Source organism: Passer montanus, unplaced genomic scaffold, assembly GCF_014805655.1.
Source record: "Passer montanus isolate IOZ18808 unplaced genomic scaffold, ASM1480565v1 scaffold65, whole genome shotgun sequence".
In the NCBI taxonomy this organism is placed as follows: Eukaryota; Metazoa; Chordata; class Aves; order Passeriformes; family Passeridae; genus Passer; species Passer montanus.
Window position 1 is genome coordinate 3,158,092 of NW_024371593.1, and position 17,390 is coordinate 3,175,481.

The 17,390-nt window shown below is 52.6% G+C and overlaps 2 protein-coding genes across 11 annotated transcripts; one reads left to right on the forward strand and one right to left on the reverse strand.

Annotated features, from left to right (window-relative positions):
- The first annotated feature begins 3,143 nt into the window (after positions 1–3,143).
- IRF7 (interferon regulatory factor 7) lies at positions 3,144–6,866 on the forward strand. 4 transcript variants are annotated; one of them, XM_039728345.1, is made up of 11 exons: positions 3,144–3,291; positions 3,368–3,530; positions 3,723–3,885; positions 3,967–4,049; positions 4,204–4,249; positions 4,354–4,458; positions 4,532–4,786; positions 4,901–5,026; positions 5,150–5,530; positions 5,692–5,810; positions 6,486–6,866. In XM_039728345.1, exons 1-11 carry the CDS (start codon positions 3,269–3,271, stop codon positions 6,630–6,632), a joined length of 1,611 nt encoding a protein of 536 aa, XP_039584279.1. In that variant the 5' UTR covers positions 3,144–3,268; the 3' UTR covers positions 6,633–6,866. The 4 variants fall into 4 exon arrangements, with proteins under 4 accessions (XP_039584279.1, XP_039584281.1, XP_039584280.1 ...); XM_039728347.1 differs by lacking the exon at positions 4,901–5,026 and having other exon boundaries at positions 3,161–3,291; XM_039728346.1 differs by lacking the exon at positions 4,354–4,458 and having other exon boundaries at positions 3,161–3,291.
- Positions 6,867–7,014: 148 nt separating this feature from the next.
- Positions 7,015–17,325, reverse strand: LOC120511391 (malignant fibrous histiocytoma-amplified sequence 1 homolog). Of its 7 annotated transcripts, XM_039728340.1 has the most exons (11): positions 15,562–17,272; positions 13,734–14,613; positions 12,815–13,106; positions 12,206–12,392; positions 11,161–11,351; positions 10,573–11,060; positions 8,830–8,987; positions 8,179–8,338; positions 7,658–7,728; positions 7,451–7,557; positions 7,015–7,222 (listed from the first exon to the last, which is right to left on the reverse strand). In XM_039728340.1, exons 1-11 carry the CDS (start codon positions 15,734–15,736, stop codon positions 7,205–7,207), a joined length of 2,727 nt encoding a protein of 908 aa, XP_039584274.1. In that variant the 5' UTR covers positions 15,737–17,272; the 3' UTR covers positions 7,015–7,204. The 7 variants fall into 7 exon arrangements, 6 of the variants coding, with proteins under 6 accessions (XP_039584274.1, XP_039584275.1, XP_039584273.1 ...); XR_005629716.1 differs by lacking the exon at positions 8,179–8,338; XM_039728341.1 differs by having other exon boundaries at positions 7,015–7,557; positions 17,189–17,325.
- Between the last annotated feature and the right edge of the window lie 65 nt (positions 17,326–17,390).

A 17,390-nucleotide genomic window follows, 5' to 3' on the forward strand; every position in this document is an offset into this window, starting at 1 on the left:
TTTAAAAAACTTCTTTGTAAAACTGACTCTCCTGAAATCTCCAGCTCTTCTTCCACTGTGCAGGAGCTGGTGACCTAAATGAGGCTGATTTTTAGCTTCCTGGACATGTCCCTGAGCCAGCAGGACCTGGGGAGATGTGGCTGTGGCTGTGCAGGACAGGTACCCCCCCCCCCCCTTTCCAGGCAGGCAGGGTCCTGCTTGCAAAAAGAAGAAAAAAGAAGAAGTTTAAAATGGGAGAATTCCCATACATTGAATTAATCACCTATTAACTGAAACCACTCTGCACTGATTGCAGCATTGAGGAATGAAAGTAAATAAACACGCCTCTGCTCCCTCCCTGCAGGTGCTGCTTGGCCCTGGAGCCAGCAGCCAGCACCACTCCTTGTTCTTCCCACTTGTTCCTCTGCCAGAGAGTCCCTCCACCCAACCCGGGCCCTTTCCAGCTTTACCTTGTCCATGTCAGCCTTGTCCCTTGCTCCCACCCTGACCTGGCTCTCCTGGCTCCTCTTTGGGTTTCACAGTGTTCCCTGCCCTTAAATACATTTTGCTGGATCTGCTGAATGCTCCTGTCCTGGGTTCAAGTGCTGAGCCAGTTATGGCTTGTGGGATTTCCTGGAACAGAAGGATGACATTTCCTAAAAACCTGGGGAGAAATTCCTGCAAAACAAAAGGAAAAATCCTGGCAATCAAGAGGAGAAACCACCCTAGAAAGCTGAATATCGTGGATTACAAAGGGGACAAGACAATTTTTGTAAGACAGTGTAGGAATTTCCATCTGAGAACTAGGGGCAAGTCCTTGAAAGCAAAGGGGGAAATATTCAGGGAATTTCTAGAAAGCAATGGGGGAATTTCCTACAAGGCTATAGGGGGGAATATTCAGGGAATTTCTAGAAAGCAATGGGGGAATTTCCTACAAGGCTATAGGGGGGAAATATTCAGGGAATTCCATGAAAGCAATGGCGGAATTTCCTACAAGGCTATAGGGTGGAAATATTCAGGGAATTCCATGAAAGCAATGGCGGAATTTCCTACAAGGCTATAGGGGGGAAATATTCAGGGAATTTCTAGAAAGCAATGGGGGAATTTCCTACAAGGCTATAGGGGGGATAGCCTAGAAATAAAAGGAAGGAAATTCCATGAAAGCAAGGAGGAAATTCCCTCAAACACCTGGGAAATTCTTGAAAAGCAGAAGTGACATTGTTTAAGTAAGAGTGCCATTTCCAAGAGGGGAAATTTCCCAGAATGCAAAGGAGGAATTGGTGGATTGCAAAAGGGGAATTGCCTGGAGAGGATGAATGATACTTCTTGGGAAATAATTTATTGCTTCCCAGTGTTAGGAAAATCCACAAATGCTAGAGGCTTGTGTCCAAAAAGGAGGCAGAGGCGCTCTTCAACTTTATTCAAATAAGGTGAGAAACTCCACCACAACACACACCTGTGGTGTTTTTTCCCTGGAGGTTTCAGAGGGCACACCCTCCTTCATCCTCAGCTCCCAGCTGCATGTTCCCCTCTCCCTTTCCCCACTGGCTGAGGCACCAGGAAGGTTCAGTCTTCCGGAACCACCTCCCACATATCCCACCTTGAACTCCCATTTTACCCTAGAATTCAGGAACTCGGGCTGTGCAGACCCTTGTCTGTTCCAGGAGCAGAACTGCCTGGGCTCTGCCACAAACCCACTGCCCAAAGGCAGGAGAGACACTGGGACCCATTTCAAAGACCTGAACACCCAACCTTCACCCAGCAAATTGTTTGTAGAGACTTGAGCTTTCACCAGGGAGTAACAGTCATGGGGAAATTTCCCAGGAAAGCAATGGAGATCCATCCTCTAAGCAGAGGAAAAAATCGTAGACAGGGATGCAGCACTCTAGAAATTAACAATGACATTTCCCAGGAAACAAGGAGGAAATAAGCCTGCAAAGTGACTGGGAAATTTCCTGAGAGCAGCAGGGGATTTTTTAGGAAGGAAGTGGGGAATTTCCTGGGAAACAACAGGCAGTGTTCTGAAAAACCATGTAGAGTGCCTAGTAGGTAGTAGGGAGTTCCTAGAAAGAAGAAAAAGTCCTCAAAAACAAGCTGCACATTGGGAAAAAGGCTGCAGTCCCATGCTTCAGCCCCACTGACCCCTCCACCCTGTGAAAAACACCAATCACTTGTTTTTAAAATTTTAAAAGTTTAATAGTAATTAAATGATTACAAAAATAGCAATATAATTAGAGTAATAAAAAATCTGGACAATTTGGATTAGGACAATATGAGACAATAAAAAACAAAGAGTTACAGACAGTCTGGGTACCTCTTTCTGGGCAAAATAAGCCAGAAAAAGGACACACATTAACAGCAAATTAACCCTTAAAAACAACAGCCTGTTGCATAGTCATACACCATACATGATGCATAAATTCCATTCGAAGTCAGTGTCAACTTCTTCCTCCTTATCCTAATGGCGTCTTTGGGGCTGAGCAAGGCTGGAAGAAGTTAGTTTCTTCTGATAATGAAACAATAAATTCTTTTTCTGTGGCTGCTATCTGGTGCAAGTACCTCATTCCTTTCCTTAAAAAAAATATCCTACATACATAGTTTCTATTTTAACATTATGTTATAACCTAAAACTATATTTAGCACACTAGTTAAGAAATTTAATACAGCATAACTTTCTAACATAACACATATAATATTCATTTTAATATTTGCAAAAAGCCAATCATAAAATACGCATTTTTCACAACCCCTTCCTGGTCCTTGGGTAAGGAACTCGAAAAACCTCTCAGGGAGTTTGGGTTGTTTTCAGAGCCCAGGGAAGAGCCGGGCGGTCGCTGCTGCTGCCCCTGGCCCCTTCCTGGGGGGGCACGGGCTGCCTCCGCTCTGCCTCTGTGCCCGGCGCTGCCCGCCGCACTTTGCCCTTTGCCGCTTTGTCACTTTTGGCCAAGGCAGCCGGGAGAAGAAGGATTAAAATAAACATCTGGACGTGGCCGGGGGTTTCCAGCTCCGGGAAGCCCCGGCTGGAAGGGGCGCGGCCAGCCCCCCGCGCTGCGGGATTCCCACGCCCGGCTTTGGGCCCGGATTGTTTATTCCAACTGCGGAGCCTCCGGGGCGGGGCGGGCCCGAGCATCGCGCGGGAGCCGCGGCGCTTTCACTTTCGGAAGGGACACGTGATTTCCAGGAAAACGAGAGGGGCGGATAAAGGATCGGGAAGGAGGCGGCCGAGGTTATTGCCTAGCTCGGCACGGCACGGCTCGGCACGGCACGGCGGCTCTGCGGACCCGGCACCATGGCAGCGCCGGAGAAGGAGGGGTAAGCGGCGCCCAGCACCCCCGGGTCGCCGTCTCCGGGTGGTCCCGGTCCCCCCGGTGACGGTGTCCGCCCGCAGGGAAGCCCAGAAGCTGCGGTTCGGACAGTGGCTGCTGAACGCCGTCAACAGCGGGAGCTACCGGGGGCTGCGCTGGATCGACTCTGCCCACACCATCTTCCGCGTCCCCTGGAAGCACAACGCCAGGAAGGACATCACCAGCAGTGACCTGGAGGTCTTCAAGGTGGGTGGGATGGGGGTCGCCAGCAGCAGCCTCAGGGTCTTCAATTTGTGTGGATAGGATGGTGGGATAGACCTCAGCAGCAAACTGAGGTCTTCAAGGTGGGAGCTAGGGAGGCGGGGGAAGACCAGTCATCCTGGAAAGCTGCATTCTCATGGAGCCAGGCACCCCACGTTCCCCTCCCTGCACCCCCAGGCCTGGGCAAAGATCAGTGGGCGGTATGAGGAAGGCTCCGAGGACCCGGCCAAGTGGAAGACCAACTTCCGCTGTGCCCTGAGCAGCACGCACTTGTTCCGGCTGGAACAGGACCATTCCAAGCGTGGTGATGACCCCCACAAGGTCTTCTCCGTTGTCTCAGGTGAGCCTCGCCCCATGGAGGGGCTGTGTTAGATGGGGTGGGCAATCTCAGGGCCTCCCATTCCTGGTCCTCTCCTTTCAGCCGCTCTCCAGGACAGCAAGGAGGGAGATTCCAGCATCGCCAACCCTGTGGTGGACCAGCAGGCTGCACAACAGCAGCTGCAGGTAGCCGGGCACGGCAGGCCAGGGAAGGTCCCTGCTGCCACTCCACAAACATTGCTCTCAAGCTGCAGCCCGGCACCTGGCCAAAACGTGGGCTGAGGGAGGCTGGGTGCCTGGCAACCACAGCAGTAAGATCCTATTCTCCTTCCCTTTCCAGCTGGAGCTCCACCCCCAAGACATGGCCGCAGCCATCGCTGTCCCAGGTAAGCACTAGTCCCACAATCTTTTTTGGGGGAGGACACCCACTAGGCTCAGTTGGGAGTGATTTTGTGGCTGTGAGATATCATAGCTGCTGTGCTCCCCCTAGGAAGCTCAGACCCCACAGAGCTCTCGATTCTGGAGGAGCTGCTGCAGCAGTGTGACATCTCTCCCCGCAACCTTGGCTCGCTGGCCCCATCCTGGGTGCCCGCAGGTGAGACCAGCTCTGCTCGCGGGGTGCAGAGTTGGTGACTGCCTGGGAGAGTGATCCCAGCACCTTCCCACAGGTGACACTCCCCACCAGGACATCATGCTCCAGCCTCACCAGGACACTGTGCTCCAGCCAATGCAGAACACCGTGCTGCAGCTTCACCAGGGCACCGTGCTCCAGCCAGTACAGGACACCCTGCTCCAGCCTTACGCAGACACCAGCCAGAATAGCTGCTTCCCTCCCACGACATTTCCACAATGGGTGTCCACGGTGGAGCAGCCCACCTTGGACACCTACCAGCCAACGGGCCTCATGCCACCAGAGGAGACAGGTGGGTGCCGTGGGACAGGATCTGGCCCTGGCTGTGGGAATGCTATAATGGGGTGGGAACAGGCCAGGGTGGCATCTGGAATGGTGACAGAGTGCTGCTCATCTCCCGCTGCAGGGGCCGTGCCCCCGCCGTGCCACCTGACGGAGGGCACGGTGCCCGTGCAGTACGCGGCGGAGGCAACGTTGTTCGTGCCCGCCGCCAGCCCCGTGCCACAGCCACGGCTGCTGCTGGACAACACAGGTGAGGGTTATTAATTATTCATAGCTACAAATTATTATTACAGTTATTAACAGTAAATATGCTTGGGGGGTGCTGGATGGCTTCAGTTTGGAGGATGTGGCTTCTGATCACTTCCTGGTGCAGATGGCATCGTCTCCATCCTGGATGTCACCATCTACTACCGGGGCAAGGAGTTCCACCGGGAGGTGGTGGGGGGCAGCCGCTGCCTGCTGACCTACCAGCCCCCCAGCCTGCCGGGGCCGCCGTGCCCCTGGCACGTGGTGCACTTCCCCAGCCCCGCCAGCCTGGCTGACAGCAAGCAGCGGCGCATCACCGAGGAGCTGCTGGGCATTGCGGGGCTGCAGCTGGAGCAACGCGCCTACAAGGTCTTTGCCACCCGCCGGGAGAAGTGCAAGGTGTTCTGGGCCTTGTCCCAGCAGCTCGAGGGGGTTGAGGAGCCCCCACCCAACCTGCTCTGCCGGGACCGGGAAACGCCCATCTTTGACTTCAATGAGTTTTGCACGGGTGGGTAGGGGGTGTCACGTAGTTCCCCGTGTGTTGTTTCCTGCCCAGCCTGGTTTGGGGCTCATGGGAGCCAGCCCCAGGGTGTTACAAGCACCCAAATCCTCCCAGCCCCTGTGTGCCCCCAGGCTCACCCCAAAACTGAGCCCTGTTTTGCCTCACAGAGCTGAGGGACTTCCGCAATGGCCAAAGGCGGCGATCCCCTGACTTCACCATCTACCTCTGCTTTGGGCAGGCCTTCTCCAAGGCCAAGCCTAAGGAGTCCAAGCTCATCCTGGTCAAGGTGCAGTAGCCAAAGCCCATCACAATCCCACTGCTGCCCAGGGAAGGGGAAAGACTCATGGAGGCCAGGGGAGCTGGGACTCTGGGTGCCTGAGGAGGGGGACCCTCAAGGTTGAGTTGGGTGGGAGGTGGAGGGTCTGGGTGCCTGAAGAGAGAGCCCTGGGGACTGAGGCAGGTGGGATTCTGGGTGCCCAGGGATGGGGACTCCTAGGTGATGGAGTTTCCTCAGGGACTGGGCAGGGGGAGCCTCAGGGGCCAGGGGAGGTGAGTGCTCGGGTGCACAAGGAGGGAGGCCTTCAGTGTGCAGTAGAGATGGGGATTTGGGAGCCCTCAGGATCTGGGGCAGATGGACATCTGGATAACCAAGGAGGGGGTGCCTTGGGGACTGAGAGAGGTGGAGGAATTGAGTGACAGGGGAGGGGGACCCTTGGTGGCATGGGGGCTGCATAACCTGGGAGGGAACCCTCGGGGACCAGGGAAAACATGGGTTGAGAATGGGCCAGAGAAGACTCAGGGTCTGGGTGGGAGTTAGGGTGTGGAGGGACAGGGACCCTCAGGGGTTGGGGGAGACAAAGGGTGCCCCAGACATCTCCTCCCTGCACTCCGGATAGGGCCATGCAGGTTTTTGCAGCTCTATCACACAGCTGCCCCTAACCCCGATGTTTTGCTGCTGCAGCTGGTGCCCAAGTTCTGTGAGTACTACTACGAGCAGGTGCTGCAGGAGGGAGCCTCCTCGCTGGACAGCCACACCATCAGCCTGCAGCTCTCCAACTCCTTCGACCTCATGGAGCTCATCGAGCAGTACACCATGCAGCTGGGCTGAGCCCTGCTCCCCAGGGCCCTGGCACAGGCACCAGGACCACTGGGCACCCCAGGCTCTGCAAACCGGCACCCCCCAACCCGAGGACACCTTCAGTGACCAGTCCTGGAGCTCACACCTTGCTTTTCTTCTCTGTCAGCTTCTAGTGTGTCTAGTTTTTGTGGAGCGTGGTAATTTACAGATTTATTTTCTTAATTATTCCAAGTTAAAAAGAAAATATATATATATATATATATATATAAATGTAGTTCTATCTTGCCTGGATATCTGCCTCTGCTATCAGTCTGAAATCTTCACCACCCCCTTCTACCCCCAAAACCATGGGGTCTGTGCCCAGCCTTGTCTCAGCAAAGTCCCTGCTGGCAGGGGTGGGGTAGTATCAGAGAGCTTTATCAGCACCTTCTTCCCCTTAAATTTGAGTGGATGAGGTGCCTTCCCAGTGTGAAGGGATGCATTTATCAATGCATTTATTTCCATGCGTTAAGGCTGCAAACATGACTTGCAAGCAGAATGCGTTGAGGACAGCTTGGCTTGGGCTAAACAAAAGTAATTCTTCGTTGAGCACTGGCCCAGAGTTACTCACTGGAGATGTTCTGGAAAAACAAGGCAGTAAGTACAACACGAAACACCCAGACCACCAGCTCAGAGGTGCAGAGGGGGTGGTGTCTCAGGGAGGAGTGTGGAGTCCAGAGGGCTGCCTGAAGATGGGGTGTGCCCTCCCCAGCCTGCAGGCCACTGCATGCCTTCATTTGAGGAGCCAGACCATTCCTGTTGGTCCCTGGGCAGGGCAGGCAGCAGTGACCTGGCAGCAGTGTCCTTACCTGCCGAGTGACCTGGATGCTGCTGGGCCCAAAGCTGGTGGTGCCGTAGCTTGTCACGTAATAGCAAGCAGAGGGCTGTGCTGGGGGCTCCTCCAGTGGCCTGGGTACTGTGGGAATGGGACACCCTTAGCCCCTCAGCCCCATGAAACCCTCAGTCCTCCTTCCCCTGAGCACAGCTGTGGCACAAACTTGGGACACTGGGCTCACCTTTGGGCAGGAGCAGCTCTGCACCAAAGCGGTGCCCACACGTCCCACAGGTTTTAACATCTTCCTTTGTCCTGTGGAGGAAAAAGCCCAGGAAAAGGAGCAGGAGCTGCTCTCAGCACTTCCCATGGAATATGATGCCAAGGCCATGGAAGAGGCTTGCTCTTCCCAGCCTGACCTGAGGTGCAGCTGCTGGTGGGACAGCCGCTTCCCTCCCAGGTGCCTGAGCACCTTCAGCTCCTCATGAAACAGGGACAAGTGGGCACATGTCCAGAGTGAGCATTTTGTGCCTGAGCCCCAGAGCCTCAGCTTCTTCACCTTTCCCTCCATGCTCCAATTTCCCACAGAGTGAGTGCTAACACCACATGGGACACGAGCTGCTATGGTCGGGAGAAGGGCACTGTGGCACCTGGTGATTTTCATAACTAATTTCACGTGGCTTTTAGAAGCTGACCAGCCTCACCAGCACTGCAGTAGTGACCACCGGGTCCTGCCCTTGCTTGGAGGGCACGGTGTGTACGTACATGGCACCTGTGCCATCCATGTCTGGCCAGAGGAACTCTGCGGGACAGCCGGACGTTCGGCACGGAGTCTTCACACACACGTGCAGCCCCGGCCACTCCTCAGAGAGCTTCTGGATGATGAGCACAAGTGCCACGAGGAAGTCCCAGGCAAACTGGAAGCCTTCCAGGCAAAAGGAGAATGTCTCTTTGTTAAAGCCTCCAACCACAGCAGCCCAGGAGATTCTGCTGTGACCCACACGACCCACAGCCTCAACTGTCAGACCAGCTCCACCCCCAGTTAACCAAACTTCCATAAGGAATTTAATGATATGTTGGAAGAGCTCCCCAACTTGGGTGGCCCTTTTGCTTATCACTTGAAGATCCAGCCTTAGACTGCACTCTGCTGGGGTCTTCTGGGGAAGAATGACCCATTTGCTCCATGACAAGAATGAAAATTTGGCTTTCCACTTTCATGTGATACCTCTACAGGAGTCCTGAACAGAATTCCATGGAGAAAGGGGAAACCTTTAAGTGGACTGCTGGTGGACCTAGGCCAGACTAGGACATGTGGCAGAGACTTTTTGGGACACTTCCCATAGGGCTGGAGGTGGCAGAAGCAGAGCAAGGAGGCACATGGGGTGGGGAGTGATGAAATATGGATCAGGGATTTACCTGTCCTTTCTGATGGCTTTCTGCCACGGAGCTCCAGGTAGCTGTAGGCCCTCTGGTTATTCTCTTTGATCAGCAGAGGTTTGCCATTGCATACAAGCAGGCAGGTCACCTTGGCCACCCAGTGTGTGGAATAGAAGGAGCAAGCTTTCACCAGGAACCTGCAAGGAGATTGCCCATGGCTTTCATCACTTCTCTCCTAGCTTATCCCTAATGCTGGAGAAACTGGATAGACTTGAAAATATGAACCAACTTTCAGTAAAAACAGACACCAAAAGAGGACCTTCCCTTACTGAAAGCTCAAGCAGCAGGAACAGCCTCTTAAACCAAAAGATCCTTCCAGAGTTTCCTGGTTTTGTCTGGGATGGAGTTTATTTTCTTCCTAGTAGCTGGTACAGTGCTGTGCTTTGGATTTAGGTTGAGAATATGTGGACAACACACTGATGTTTTAGTTGCTGCTGAGCAGGGGTTACATCAAGTCAAGGATTTTTCAGGTCCTCAGGCTGCCCTGCCAGTGAGGGAGCTGGGAGAGTACAAGAAGCTGGGAGGGGACAGCCAGGACAGCTGACCCCCAATGACCAAAGGGTTGTCCCATGTGCAGTGGCATCATGCTCAGCATATAAACCTGGGGGAGAGCTGCTTGGGTGACCATTGCTTGGGAACAGGCTGGCATGAGTTGGTTAGTGCTGAGCAAGTGTTTCTTATTTGCATCACCTGTTCTTTTTGGGTTTAACTTCTCTCTTTGCTGATTTCCTTTTCATTACAATATTATTATCACTATTACTGTTATTATTATAATTTATTTCAACTATTAAACTGTCTTTATCTCAACCCATGAGTTTTCTCACTTTTCTGATTCTCTCCCCAAACCAGCTGGGGAAAGTGAACAAGTGGCTCTGTGGTGTTTCGTTGTCGGTTAGGGTTTAACCACAACACCATCAGATAAAATTCTAGACACAGGTCCAGAAAACCAGAAGTTCCAAAAACCGATACAGTTCCAACACCCATAGAAACTAGAACATTATTGGGTGAGACTGTGAGACTAGAACATTCTTGGGTGAGACCTCTGCCTGCCTGGATGGACACAGATTAGCCAAACACCCCTCCAGATGAAAGGGGAATCAGAAGGAGTGTGGCCTTTGCTCACATCCAGGCAGTGAAGGGGTTCACCCAGGGCCCTACACACGTGTGGTGCAGCTGAGAAGCCACCCTGGTGGCTTGACTCACAGCCTCAGGCCTCAGCAGACACTGTCTTAAGGGCCAAGGACTTGCTGAGTGTCATCCTGGCACTGCCCCGAGCAAACTCAATCCCACAACCTCACTGATGGCCAGAAACCAGAGCTTACCTCTGGAAGAAGCCCTCAGGTATTTCGGGTGAGACCTCTGCCTGCCTGGATGGACACAGATTAGCCAAACACCCCTCCAGATGAAAGGGGAACCAGAAGAAGTGTGGCCTTTGCTCACATCCAAGCAGTGAACATTGAAGGGGTTCACCCAGGGCCCTACACACGTGTGGTGCAGCTGAGAAGCCACCCTGGTGGCTTGACTCACAGCCTCAGGCCTCAGCAGACAGTCTCAAGAGCCAAGGACTTGTGAGAGTCATCCTGGCACTGCCCCGAGCAAACTCAATCCCACAACCTCACTGATGCTGTCTTAAGGGCCAAGGACTTGCTGAGTGTCATCCTGGCACTGCCCCGAGCAAACTCAATCCCACAACCTCACTGATGGCCAGAAACCAGAGCTTACCTCTGGAAGAAGCCCTCAGGTATTTCGGGTGAGAAGTAGGCACGGATGTGGAGGTCCTCGGGGTGATCTCCTCCCCACACCTCAGACACTTCCTCTGTCTGGTTCAGATAGGTTGGGAACAAGTACCAGGACTTGCCTTGGCTCTGTGTTGTCTCCCACGGCTTCCCAGGCACAAACTCCCTGGCCTGTGGGTTGAGTGCTTCAGTGTGCTTCACCTCCAGGCAGAGCTCAAAGTGCTCCAGGAGGCTGAAGAGCTTCCCTCTCCCTCTGTGAGGCCTGTGCCCCATGATTTCCTCAAAGACATCCCGCATATCTTCCGAGCAGAGCTGGTGCTTCACCAAGGCACGCACAGCCTGGTGGCACAGCATTGCCTTTGACTTGAAGGTCCACACCCAGTTGGCCCTGTCTCTGATGGTGGCACGCTCCCCGATCAGCGTCTCCACGGAGATGCTCTCGAGCTGCTGCACGAGGTGGTGCCGCACCAGGAGCTGCATGGGAAGAGAAGGAGAGACCAGGTGGCAGTGAGAGGAGCCCAGCAAAGCTGCAGAACTTGGGCTCTACAGAGACGGCCCTGATCCCCACACTCACCTTGAACATCGTTATTAAAAACGTAGGCTGGAGGAAGACGGTGTTTTCCAAGTGCTGGATTTCCTCGTACCACACAACGAGCCCAACGCGGTGGAGGTAGCGCAGGATGTCCTGGAGGAGCTCTCTGTTCAGGCTGGCCAGCTGCCCCCGCTGGGAGAGTTTGCTGAGTAGGTACTGGAGGTCCATCATGCCTAGAGGGAGATGCAGGAGCTCAGCATGCTTCTATCAGACACAGCATTCCAAGGCAGGTGCTTCAGAGAGCCAGCAAACACCCACGTCATCTACACCATCCCTGGGGAAGTAGCTGGGATTTGGTGACTGTGACCAAAAATGTTCTGCCTCTCCTCAGCTGTCCAACTGCCACCCTGAAGCTCCCACAGCAGTGGGAACAGCCTGCCAGGACTTTCTAAAAAACAAAGCTAATACTGGGGTTTTTGAAATTATTTGAGGAAGCAGGTTTGTTTCCAGCCAGAAAACCTCAGATTGCCAGTTAGACTGCCATTCAGCAATGTAGAGAGACAGACAACAAAATGTGACTTATGTCCACAAAAGAAAAGCATTTGCTCCTCGTTCTCTAATCTTACAGTGGCCAGAGAAGCCACTGGGAATTGGTGGAATTAACACCTGCAAGGCTGGAGCTGCCTGCTGGTTCTGCTAAGTCACAGGACACATGGAAAAAGGGTCTAGGAAAGGGTAGGGGCCATTAAATAAGGTTAGCAGGATGTAGGTTTGAAAACCACATTGTTGCATTAAAGCTGTGGAGCTCCTTCCTGCAAGATGTCTTTAATTGCTTACACAGGGAAAAGGGAAGAAAGAAAAACATCAGTGGAAAGCAAGAAACCAGACAATGTGGTCTGCTCGGGCATGCTTCAGCAAGAATACTGCAAGGTCTTCAGTAGTGACCCCACTGCCACACAAACAGGGCCAGAAGGTGCAGCAAGCACTGGAGAGCCCATCCCCAGCTCAGGAAAGCACTGGAGAGAGCCCGTCCCAGGCACAGGACAGAAGCTCCTCCCAGAAACGTGGCAGAGGTGACAGCACTCACCATGGGCCGCCATCTCCTCGCTCTCTGCGATATCCGCGATGGCAGCTTCCACCTGCCTGTAGAGGGGCGGCAGCACTCGGACAACCTCAGGGAAGAGCTCCTCATTCTTCACGTGCTTCAGAATAGTGGCCTCGAGCTTTCTGATGGCACGGTGATCCGTGCAGTTGACAGCAACTAAGTTTAAGATCTGGAAAAGAGGAAGCACATACCTGACAGAAGCACATCCAGAGGAGTTTTTTAGCCTGTGAGGTAAAGGAAGGACCTAATGCCCATGGGATCACCCAGGGTGACAGAAGCCACTGGGTCAGCTTCAGAGGCACTTCCTTGACACCTCTGTTCTACAGCAGTTCCTGAAAATCACCTGGTCACCCCTCACACTCCTCCTCAGGCACTTGCGACAAGCCACAGGAGGAGATGCCCATCACCTGCTAGGGACAAGGACCCTGCAGGTCACAGCCAGGAGCTACCACGTCCACCCCAGCCTGGGGAGGGGCTGCAGCAGTGGCCTGATGCATTTGCTGCAGGTCACCTTAGCCAGTAGCACACTGGGCTGCCAGAGACAGCAGGGTGACCTCAGCCAGCCAGAACCCAGGATAATCTCAGCCCTACATTTAACGTGCAGCTCTCCATCTCCTTCAGCCTCTCCCACTGGTCCACGTAAAACTTGGGCTCCTCACTGCCCTCCAGGTTGTCGATGAAGTGAGCAAGGTTGCTTTTTCTCTCTGCCAGCATGGCTGTGATCCTGGCCATGATGTCATGTGTCTTCTCTGCTACCTCCTGCTCCTGGCAGCAGTCCACATGGGTTCCCACAGGAAGCACCACTGAGTTTGGGACTCGCATGGACAGGTTGTTGATCCAGAAACCAACAAGCTCCTTGAAAGTTTTGTCATTAGTTTGGTACCTGGGGAGGGAGAAAAAGAAAATCCCAAATTCACATGTCACCCTCTGGATCTCCAGCCAACTTCCACCAGTACAGGCCTGACCACACACTTTGTGCTGTCCCAGGAGCTCACTGGACAAGAGCTCAGATCTCAGAATGTGAGATACAACCCACGGATGTGGGCTGTATCCAAGCTCATCCTTCAGTTCCCCATCCTTAAGCTATGGGGTATAGCAGAGTCAAACCCCGCTGTGGACAAGAGCATCCCTCTGTAGCACCAAACCCAAGCCTGATGCTCCCTCCATGTTCAGGGAACACCACAGGATACAGGAGGGATCACAGGGATTTGCTTCTTGCAGAAAGCAAGTCCACTTAGATGGGGTTCAGCTGTCACATAAGGACTTGATGCTTGTTTCAACCCTTCCAAACAGAAAGGGTTGAAAACACCTTTGGCAAGGTGATGACAGAGCTGGGGGATTAAAAGGTTGATCTGCAAAAAGGGGAAAGGGAGAACCAGCTAGTGCAATGGTGAGAAGACCAGGCCTCAAGGTCCAGTGGAAATGGTGTGAATTTGTGCAGTGCAAAGTTTCCCCAGCTCCTTTTTAGTTTCCTCACTCTACCTGGAAGCCAAACCAGCTCAGCACTTACATGTGAAGATTGATGACGAGGATGACGAGCGCCTGTGGGGTGATGAACACGTGGTGAGTCATGTAGTATTCCAGTTGGCCAGCAAAGTCCCAGAAGAGAAACGTGAAGTCCTCAATCTTGAACTCACTGATCTCTATCCCAACTGTTCGCTCTTCCTTGGGCACCAGTCTGGATTGCCCTTGCTTCAGGCTTCTGCAGATGGTGGACTTCCCTGCCAGCGAGGCCCCCAGGAACATGGTCTTGACCCTCTTGTCCTCCTGCCCCAAACCATGCTGAAGCTGGCTGAAGTAATTCCGGATCTGCTGAACGCCACCAGCGCACACTTCACTGGGCGGCTCCCGGAGGGGGTTCCCACTGGCCTTAAACATTTTCAGGGACTGTCCCTGGAAGAGCTCCCTGGGGAGCTGGCGGAGGGCGTTATTCTGCACGTGGAACTCCTGTAGGCGTGCCAGCTGCAGGACGGGCTGCGGGAAGGTCCGGAACAGGTTGTTGGAGATGTTGAGGTACTGGAGGCTGCCCCGACAGGCTGCCAGGTCCCTGGGGAGGGCACAGAGACGGTTGTTGTTCAGCCGCAGGTGCTTCAGCCTGGGGAGATGGGAGAAAACCCCCTCTGGGATGATCCGGATTTGGTTCTGATTCAGCTCAAGCCTCTCCAAACAGACCAGGCTCTGGATTTCATTGGGAAAGTCCACAAACTCATTCTTGGACAGTATCAGCTTCTTGAGGTTGCAAAGCCTAGAAATGCCAGTGATGCTCCTGAGCTTGTTCCTGTCAAGGTCAAGGCTCTCCAGCATGGAATTGCTCAGGACTGAGGGAGGGAGCACACGCAGCCTCTGGATAGAGAGATTCACTTCACGCAATCTGTCCTCCTGCTCCTGACCTGGACACATGGGACAGGGAAGGTGGTTAAAAGAGACTTTGACCCTTTGGAATTGCAGATCTCTTTTTTCTTTTTTTTGCAGGACTTTGGGATTACTTTGGCCAGCAAGGAAAAGCAGAGGAACTGGTTGACCAGTACAATCACAATTACTGCTTAAACAGCTCTTGTGTCCTCTCAAGAGAGGAACTGAAGCTGAGGATCTTGGCTGTGACTGAAGATGCAGGAACAGTTCCCACCAGATGTTGACCTGCAGCCCAAGTGCCACGTTAACAGATCTGCTCTCACACTTTGAGCCCTGCAAGAGCTCCAGCCACTGATGCATCTACCCCAAAACTGGGAGTTTTCTAATCCCAGCAGTGGGCTGCAGGGACTGCAGAGCTGACATCAGGACAGCTGCTCCCCAAATAACTCGCCCAGCCCATGAGGCCAGGGCCAGTGAGTTCAGACACTTCCTCTATCACATCCTCCCCCCTCCAGATGATGCTGTGATTCCCTGCAGGGATGCTCCCAGCCCCAGGAGACTGGGGAAATAACGCAGGGATGCTGGGGCTCCCCAACAGACAGGAAACACAGGCAGGGAGGGACTCAGTGATGGCTGAGAATGTTCCCAAAGAGAGGGTGTTTAGGGAAAAAGAGATTTGCAGGTGAGGAGAGTGTGAATGGGATGGGGATCACATGATACCAGAGCAAAACATGGTTAGATTTGCTTTCCTCTCCCTTGTTTCACTTCCTCCCATGACGCCAAGCACAGCATCCCCTTATGCAATGCACCCAGCTCAGGGCTGACTCATCATTTCTCAGCATCACCACTGAAATGTGGGATATGCTCCAAGCCCAGCAGGAAAGCAAGCCTTCACCCTCTCCCAAATGCCCTCTCCTGCAGGGACAAGCCAAAGAACTCCCTCCACCACTGAGACAGAGCAGTGAAGAGCCAGGGCAGCTACTCACAGGCTCTGGGCTGGGCCATGACCCTGCAGCGTGGCACCAGCTGGATCCTCCAGGCGCTCGCCTCCCCCTTTCGCTTCCTCCTCTGGTGCCGCTCCCGCCTCCCCGAGCTCTGCCAGAGAACCCCACCCTCTCTTTCTCCATCCAACCTCAGAGAAGCTCTCAAGAACCTGAGCATTTCTGGCCAGATGGCAGGGCCGGGGTTATGTCCCAAAAGCAGTACTGGAGGTCACCTATGAAACAACCATGGCGGCAGAGTAGGTCCCAAGTAAAATTCCTGGTGCAGCTTCTCTCCCTGCCTGTGCTGAACAAGCTCTGGGCACCACCACTCTTCCACAGGAATGAAAGGACACTAAAAAGAGGTTATACTGTTACCAAACTACTGCATGTATTGAATAAATAAGAGTTCTTCCCTTAAACAGGTAACAGCATCTGATCCAAGAGGGCCAACCAGAAAGGGGGAAAAGAAAAAAAAGCAAGTAGTATACACAGTATACTAGAAAAAGTGTTCTAGAACACAGCAGAAGAGGAATTTTTAGGTATGCTTCTCATTGCCTCTCCCAGGAGGCAGCTTACAATATGATTATTTTATTTTAATGGCAGACAGAATGAAAGAACCAGTATTCTTGTTCATGTAACTTCAGCAGAAAGCTCGTGCAGAAGGTGTAGTTTCCAGTCTCAGCACCCCTCAGGCAATGGCAGGTGCAGAGGTAACAAATTTCACAGGCCTTACAGTGCAGGCACTCCTAACACATCCTGCAACAGGCCAGGCCTGTTATCTTTATTGCCAGTACAAGGGTAACATTAAACAAGAATTTAAAGCAGTGAAAGAGCCTGAGGAATGAAACAGACTGACACTATCTTCCTGGTAAACAGAATGACACTACCTTCCTTCTATTATTAGGTCAAGGCTTATTTTTCACACCACCTGCCCTTTTTCATTCTGTATACAGACAGGTTATGGCAGAATTGCTCCTCTGAGACATTCAGAGATGTCCAATTTCCAGCCTAAATGTATGCACAACTAGATCACATTCTCTCATTCTTGTGCCAACAGTGCCATTAAAGTTTCTGGATCATTATTTTGTCAAGAAATCGATCAGCTGTGTTTGTATTTACAGCCCCACACCTATGTTCCACATATTCATTCTAGCTCCAAGTTTAGCTTGAAAACTGTAACTTCTCTGCCAGCTGTTCTTCTGCATTCAATAATGCGTCTTTTCCAAAGATCTGCAAAGCAACTCCAAAGTTATCACTTCCTTATGGTCCATCCAGGCTGCAACTCCATAGAGGAAGCATACAGAATCAAGAAAGATTAGCTCCAAAACACTCAGGATTCATCCATAAACAGTGAGTGATGGGAGTGCAGCATTGTGCCAGTCCATACACCACTGGTATATAGGCTTGTTTTGTTTAAATAGGAAAAAAATAAACTCTCCAAAGCAGTTCCCATGAAGGGAAAGCCAGTTTCTGAGTAATAACTTACTGGCTTTCTCTTCAATTTCTCTGTGAAACATCTGCTCCCTAGCAGGATTTGATGGGGAATGATCCAAGTCAGGTTCAAGGTGCTGTATCATTTAAGGGCCTCTATTTCAGACGGACACTTAAAAGACCTGCTGCTCTGCAGTACCTGCAGGCAAGGAGTTCTGCTAAAGCCATCCAGATGAAGTCAGGATGTGTGCTGGACTCCTTTGATTCTTGATAGGAATCTGCAGTTCTCCTGCAGAGGAGGAGGGACAATTACTAATCCAACTCCAGTCCTCTTCCACAAACAGTATTCCTTACACGAGAGCCACGTGTGCAGGTTTACATGGAACAGCCAGGCCAAGAGG